Below are 8,223 nucleotides of genomic sequence, written 5' to 3' on the forward strand. Positions count from 1 at the left end.
GTCGCCATATTGCACCCTCTCCCGGCCTTCCCTAACCACTTGCTATCAAAAGAGCCGCCGCGCTAATGAATAAATCAACCACCAGTTATTTTTCAAAATTTTAAATTATTTTTAATATTTTTTAATTAATATAAATTTAAAAATATTTTTTTAATAATAATAATACCATTTGAAATGGCAATGAGGGATAGGCCAATCAATGCACCTAAAAGAATATATTATTTTTTATTTTTAAATAATTTTTAATAAGTGATATTTTATATTATTAATATACGTTTTTCTAAAATTTTATAATAAATTTATTTAAATTATTTAACCTTTTATTTTCTTTATTGTGTTAAGTTAATTTATTTTATCTAATTATATAATTATTAAATTAAAAATTCCTTATTATTTAATTTTAAAAATTATAAAAATATATATATCTTATTTTTCCCTCTTAAATAATCAATTAAGTGATGAATGGAGAGAGTCTCATTTTACGTGTCTAGTGTTGGACAGAGATTAGTCTTTTGTCAACAATAAAATGAGAATCGGAGATACCTTAATTAATGCACCTAAAAGGAATATTTTATTTTTTATTTTTTAAACAATTTTTAATAAGTGATATTTTATGTTATTAACATTTAATAGTTTATATTATTAATATATGATTTTAAAATTTTATAATAAATTTATTTAAATTATTTAACTTTTTGTTTTCTTTATTATGTTATGTTAATTTATTTTGTCTAATTATATAATTATTAAATTAAAAACTCCTTATTATTTAATTTTAAAAATTATAAAAATATATTTATCTTATGTTTCCCTCTTAAAAATTAAGGCTATGTTTGGATGGGTGAGAAAAATGATGAATAATGAAAGGGTAAGGAAAAAGAACAATAAGAAGGATTACAACAAAGAAAAAAATTATATTTGGGAGAGAGTCAATTAATTAAAAAATAAAAAGAGATAATGTATATTTTTTATATCTATAAAGAGGTAAAATAATGATAAATTTAAGAGGTGTATAAATAAAAATAGTCATAACTCTTATCTTCATCAACTCAACTCAACTAAACATTTACCCAAAAAATTTGGAGTCGGCTATATAGATTCACTTTCTTCACTCTAAACGATTTTTGGTTAAATCATCAAAAATATGTAATACTTATAGGTCATGTTGTACTACTCTCCTCAAAGTCAATTTAGGTCTACCCCTTTTTTTCTTTCTATCCCCTAACTTAATGTACTCTACTTGTCTAACTGGAGTCTCCATATGTACCTTCATCAATTTAAAAAAAAATTGAGATTTGAGAGGTAAGGGAATATATAAATTACCCTTGCTTACCTTTATTATCAATTAATTAATCTATTTTCAAACAGAGCACATTACTCATTTACCTCTTTTTATCTTTATTTACCTCTTATTCAACCTCATATGTGTAACTCATTTATATTTTCTTACTTTTATTTGCTTCTTCTTCGATCTCATATAAACAGACCCTAAATAATAATTATAGCTACTCTAAAAACTTCATTCTTTTACTCATATATTTTAGATTTTAATATTTTTATTTCCATTTTCAGATAAAATTAAAGAATAAGCCATTAAAAAATTTTAAGCAAAGTTTTCTTATAAATGGTTTTTTAAGAATTTACAATCTCATTTCATAAATATTGTCATGAGATTACTCTTTAAAAATTATCATTTTATTTTGATAAAAAGTTTTTATAATTATTTATTTATTCATATTAGAGCTTTTCATAATTTTTTTCATTTATAATAAATAGTTATATTTATTTTATTTAAAATCAATTTTTTTTATAATAATTGATTTAGATTGTTATTTCAATTTGAAATAAATTAAGTATCACTAAATTAAAATTTATTAATTTAAAAAATTAAGGATAAATTATAGCTAAATTCTTAAAGCATAGTGAAATCTACGATTTTTTTAAGCAATGATTTGGTCTTCAAATTTAATTTCATTAACAAATTATTTCCTACCATTAAATGTTTTTCAATTTAAAATAATTTAATATTTGAAATTTTATATTTAGAGTAATTTATTATTTAGTTCTTAGGTTTTAATTAATATTATAATTTAGTCCCTGTATTTTAAAAATAAAATGATATAGTCCCTCACTTATACTTCTGTCAAAACTAGAGGTCTTTCCATTTACTATTACCATTAGTTTAAGTGAAAAAATAAATATACCTTAAATTCAATTAAGAAAAAATTACTATTTCATCCTTAAGTTTTAATTAATCCTACAACTTGGTTACTGTATTTTGAAAATTGAACGTTTTAATTCATATATTTGATAATTGCTAAAATTATTATAATTTTTTTTTATTAAATTTGTTATTATTAAAATTTTTTCTTGAATTTTGTTTGTAGAAAAAAAAATATTTGATAATAGTTAATTTTAAGTAAAGAGAAATATAAGCAAGAGATTAAATTATTTAATTTTTAAAATATAAAGATCAAATCGTAATATTTGTCAAAACTCAGATGTTATACAGTAAATTATCCTTAGTTGAATAAAGGGTTTATTTGTTTTTTCATTTAAACTAATATCAATAATAGGTGGAAAAGACATTTAATTTTTACTACATAAGTGAGGAATTAAATTATTTAATTTTTAAAATAAATAAATTAAGTTATAATATTAATTAAAAATTAAAATTCAAATAATAATTTTTTTATTTTATTATCAAAATAGTTTATATATCAAAATTTTATATTTTATATCTTTTATTATTTTATATTCAATAATTATAAATATAAAATTTATATTTAATATTTTAAATATACAACAAATCATTATGTAAATATAAAATTTATATATAAAAATTATGTTGTCAATAAACGAAATTTAAGGTGTTAAATTATTTTAAATTGAATAATAATTTTTGGAGTCAATGGTCAATTTAACGAAATCCAAATTTAAGACAAAATTTAAAGATTTATCTAAAAATTAAAAAAAAAAAAAATTCCTATCCACAGTCCATTAAGGGCCTATTTGAATTAATTGTTGAATCTTTATATTAAGTGTTTGGTAAAATTATATTTAAATATGTGAAATGACTAATAAGGGTATATATCATATAATTTATTTTATTATTTAAATAAATATAAAATTATAAATTTATTATATTATATTATTTATTTTATTATTAAATTAAATATATAATTATTAAATTAATATATTAAATTATTTAAATAAATATATAATTATTAATCTTTTATATTAAATCATTTATTTTATTATTGAAATAAGAAAATAATTATTTTTTTAAGATAATTAAATAATTTTAAAAATATAGATAAAATAATAAAATAATTATTATTTTTAATAGAAAAATTTATAATTAATTTTAAGTTTTTGGATATAAATAAATATTTTATATTTTATGTTATTAATAAAAAATATTTTAATAAAATTAAAATATATTAATTAAGATGTTAAAATTATAAATAAAAAAACAATAATATTAATAATATTAATTTTTAAGTTAAATAAAAAGGATAATATGGTCAAAATAAAAAATAAAACCAAATCAGCTATCAGCTGATGAGAAAAAAACTAAAAAAAAAATATTAAACCGCAAACCGCTGTGTGGATCATCATCATATCATCATTCAATATCAATTCTTTTTTATCAAATATCATAATTTATTTATTTAAATGTCTATTAACTACTAACAGCACTCAACAGATAAACCAAACATTTCGTATAGAAAGCAATAAATGCATCCACGTTTTACCAATAATACATCATCAGGCGCTCGTGATCTTTTTGTTCTCCAAGGGTGTTTCTGTCTTTTCAACAGGTGTGCTAATGATAGTCTACGACAAGTCGACAACATTACTCATATAATCATTTTCCGCCAACGAATCATCCACTACCTTCAGCCATCTCAGAGATTGAATTTAATAATTATTAAATTAAATAAATTTATTTACTATATTTTTATTATATTTATTTAACTAATTTTATATAAAATTTTAATATAGTATTTTAATCAATAATATATAATTAAATTTAATAAAAATCAAATTTATATTAAATGCACTGCTTAACCACAATCACATATTTCACAATATTCCGTACCATTTTGGCGGGGCATTCATGTTTCTCAAAGAAGTGAATCTGATGTATCGCAGCTTACTATAGTTAAGATATTCCTCACCATCGTACGATCTCAGTCGCTAAAAATTTTCATCGATCCGAGTCAAGTAATAAACCCGCGAAACAGGAGATGAAAATCCTTTACTTACTGTAACTTCATTCTTTTCTTGCCTGTCTCCATCCCCTGATAAATAGAGAACCCCACTCTGTACCCTGCACCGAGAAGGTCGATCCACGAAGGAGGAACAAACCCTAACGTGAAGAAGATGAAACACTTGGTGGTCAGGTCGGTGTTGCGAGGCTTGTTGGTCAATGGAGGTCGGAGCGGCAGATACATTTCGACGGTAACGGCTGCGTCGACTGCTGGTGTTTTGAAGCCGACGGAGGTTTGGACGGAGTTAAGGAGCAGATATGGTACGTCTTTTGATGTGTTTTACTGGAGGAGGATGATAAGCAGCAATGCGACGGAGACAGCGGTGGCTGAGAAGTTGAAGACGGAGAAGTCGGTGGAGAAACAAGCGGAGAAAGGAGTGGAATCGTTTAAGACGAGTGATGGTACGGTGGTGTCGAGTTACTGGGGGATTTCGAAGCCTAAGATCTTGAGAGAAGATGGCACCGAGTGGCCATGGAATTGCTTCATGGTATGGAAAATCGAGCAATTTCTTGTAATTTTTGGAAATTTTTTTCCCTTTTCAGCTTACAAAATAATTTAACTTTGGGCTTTTGGTTGTGTAGCCGTGGGAAACCTACCGGTCGAACACAGCGATAGATCTGTCTAAGCATCATGTGCCCAAGACATTTCTCGATAAGTTTGCGTACAGGACAGTGAAACTGCTTCGAGTCCCAACGGATATATTCTTTCAGGTTCGTTGTCTTCTTGCTTTTTTTTTTTTGTAGTTTTTTATTGATTAATTGTGGAAAAATATTTATATGGCTTTAAAATTGGTTGACTTCGTTATTGAATTTTGTCGTTCAAGAACACTGTGTAGAGATCAAAATCTTGGGTTTCGAATTTTTAGGGATCAGAGGTTGTTTTGGAGTGATATTGACAAATTGAAAGAGAGGAAATTGGGTTTGTTTTGGTTTACTATGAAGAGTCTGAAGATGAGAATTTCAATGATGTTTTTCTGTTAAAAAGATTTGAAGGATCTAGCAACGTTATTCATTTTGACTTTGCCAATGGATAGAATTGCCTCATGCTTTATTTTAAGAAAAATTTTGCATTCTCTGTTTCAGTATTAGCTGGACCTTGGAATCTTTGGAAGAAGAAATGATTGGTGGTGCAAAGATAGCATTAAATAAATACCATTTGATTCTTTATTAGAATTCTTGTGTGAAATTGTCTGGATCATGTGATGAGAGCTGTAAGTAATGCTTAGTTTTGTTGATGAATTCTCTATACTTGTATCGTGAGGTAGATGGTCAAAAAACTTCCCTGTATCCTGCCCATTGAAAAAATTAACATTATTAGTTGCTTGGATGAAATAAATCATTCAAAAATTGTTTTCTTACCTTGGATTTTTTTTTTTTGAATTTTTTTTCCTAGTTCTGGATATGTTATGACGTTAAGCATTTCTGAAAATCTGAGAACCTCAGCCCTTCATATTTTCTTTTTTCCTGTTTATAATTCATGCTTTTAATCAATCAAACACCTTGCAATTCTAATTGCCTTCTAGTAATGTTTTCTTCATTGCAATGTATTTATTAAATTATTGCAGAGACGGTATGGGTGTCGTGCCATGATGTTGGAAACTGTGGCTGCTGTCCCTGGTATGGTAGGAGGGATGCTGCTGCACCTAAGGTCTCTCCGCAGGTTCCAGCAAAGTGGTGGTTGGATTAAAGCCCTGCTTGAGGAAGCAGAGAATGAAAGGATGCACCTGATGACAATGGTGGAGCTTGTGCAGCCTAAGTGGTATGAGAGGTTACTGGTCCTTGCAGTGCAGGGAGTCTTCTTTAATGCTTACTTTGTGCTTTATCTGCTATCTCCCAAATTGGCTCATAGAATTACTGGGTATTTGGAGGAGGAGGCTATACACTCTTATACAGAGTTTTTAAAAGATATAAAAAATGGTAAAATTGAAAATGTTCCAGCTCCTGCCATTGCAATAGATTACTGGAGGCTGCCAAAGGACGCAACCTTGGAGGATGCTATAACAGTCATCCGCGCTGATGAAGCTCACCATCGTGATGTTAACCACTTTGCTTCTGTGAGTATCACTTACTCTTCCACTGATGCTTTTTCTTTGTTTAATGTTTTAGGCTGATGATTGTAAATTTCTATAAAATGGTTTTAATTCTACCAGTATGGGACTTAATCTTAAAGATGATTTGACTTTTGAAAAAATGAATTGAACATTCATAACAATTTAAGAAAAGATTGATTAGGGAATGATTCAATTAAAGCTACTACATTGTTATTGTTATTAAGCACAGAAATATGGAGAAGAAAAATTCTTTCTGAATTGAACTTCTTTTCCTACTGCTTGGGCCAGCTGAAATGCGCTAGATGTTCAATCATGATGCATGTTTTGTGCATAAACTAATATCATGTGGAGGTTCTGTTGCACTAGCATGAGCTGAAAATTCTCTCTCTCTCTCTCTCTCTCTCTCTCTCTCTCTCTCTCTTTTAACGTCAAGTTTATTTGTTTATGAATCTCTTAAATTACCTGTTATTATATAATATTTGGATCTGATTGGAACTCTACCCTCCCGGCGCAGGATATTCATTATCAGGGCAAGGAATTGAGGGAGGCACCAGCCCCTCTAGGATATCACTGAGAGCAAGAGAACTAGTCTCTCCTGGTTATCCTTGAAATTTGCCTTGTATTTGGACTTCTGAAGATATAAATTTGAGATTAAGCTTAGATAATATTTCTCTTGTATATGCTGAAAGCCACTACTATTTTGAGCATGGATTAGTTTAAACAATTGTATCTTGATTTGTGAGTAATAAAGATGAGATTTAGCTATTGCTTCTTTAATATGATCACTGGCTAGCTGGTACTATCTCAGAGGCTTGTTTGGAATTATTGTTTAAGCTGTTATTGAGAAAAATATATTAAAAATATTTATTTAAGTACCTTTAAATAAGGTCTAAATTTTGTTGGACACTAAAATAAAGTCTGTACTAGTAGGCCATTGCAAAGAAGGGAACTTGAGAATATTCGGTGCAATTGAATCTAGCCTTGTTAGGGTTAGATATGCAATGTTGCAGAAAATATAAAAGACAATGAGGATCACATGCCTAAAATTGTTGTCCCTCTCTCTGTGTTGGGTACAGCTTTCTTTACACATTGGCCAAAACTTTCCAATAATGCACCTACCACTGTATATCATACAAAAATTAAACTTGGGATTATTTTAAGCAAGTCAATCAATTGCAATTTTTAAATGAGAGAAAATTAGATTATTTAAATAATATTAAGTTTATAATATATATTTAATTACATTTAGAAGGATTTTATTATTATATTTAGAATGAATTATTTTTTACATTTAAGATTAGGTTATAACTACTATTCTTAATATTTAAAAAATGAATTAATTGATTCCATAATATTTAATTTATTTTCAATATATTTTTATGACTTTTATTATTTATTTAATATATAAAATATTATCTATAATTTTAATAATATTCACACATTTTTTAATGATACTTTTAATACTTTTTTAAAAAAATTTTAAGTTCAAATTTAAATATTTATAAGGTTTTTTTAATAATATTCTATATTTGATAAAAGTTTATAAAATTATTTTATTTATTTATTAACAACATAAATAGACATGATTTATTTATAAACTTAAATATTAAATTTTTAAAATTAAATTTATTTATTTAATGAGACTTAAATAATTATTGGGCTATATTTAAAGGCTTCAATGGACATTTTGTCTTTAATTTGTTTTTATAAAGTAGTAAATAGTTAATAATGTAAAAATATAGGCACTACAAAGTTAGTTACCAAGGTTGTCGGATCCTAATAGACCAAGCGGGTGAGGTAATCCGGATCCTATATCACAGGTTTAACAAAACCCTCTAAACCCTTTCAGCTTTTGGCTTTGTCGCTCTGAGAGCATTTGCTTTGTCCACGGCGTCG

At 26.5% G+C, this 8,223-nt stretch overlaps 1 protein-coding gene across 1 annotated transcript; it reads left to right on the top strand.

Moving 5' to 3' along the window:
• Positions 1 to 4,137: 4,137 nt before the first annotated feature.
• On the top strand, positions 4,138 to 7,092 carry LOC110639915 (ubiquinol oxidase, mitochondrial). Its single transcript, XM_021791037.2, has 4 exons — positions 4,138 to 4,764; positions 4,859 to 4,987; positions 5,842 to 6,330; positions 6,842 to 7,092. Exons 1-4 carry the CDS (start codon positions 4,390 to 4,392, stop codon positions 6,899 to 6,901), a joined length of 1,053 nt encoding a protein of 350 aa, XP_021646729.2. The 5' UTR covers positions 4,138 to 4,389; the 3' UTR covers positions 6,902 to 7,092.
• Positions 7,093 to 8,223: the final 1,131 nt, after the last annotated feature.

The sequence above is a fragment of the Hevea brasiliensis genome, chromosome 17 (assembly GCF_030052815.1).
Source record: "Hevea brasiliensis isolate MT/VB/25A 57/8 chromosome 17, ASM3005281v1, whole genome shotgun sequence".
Taxonomy (NCBI): domain Eukaryota; kingdom Viridiplantae; phylum Streptophyta; class Magnoliopsida; order Malpighiales; family Euphorbiaceae; genus Hevea; species Hevea brasiliensis.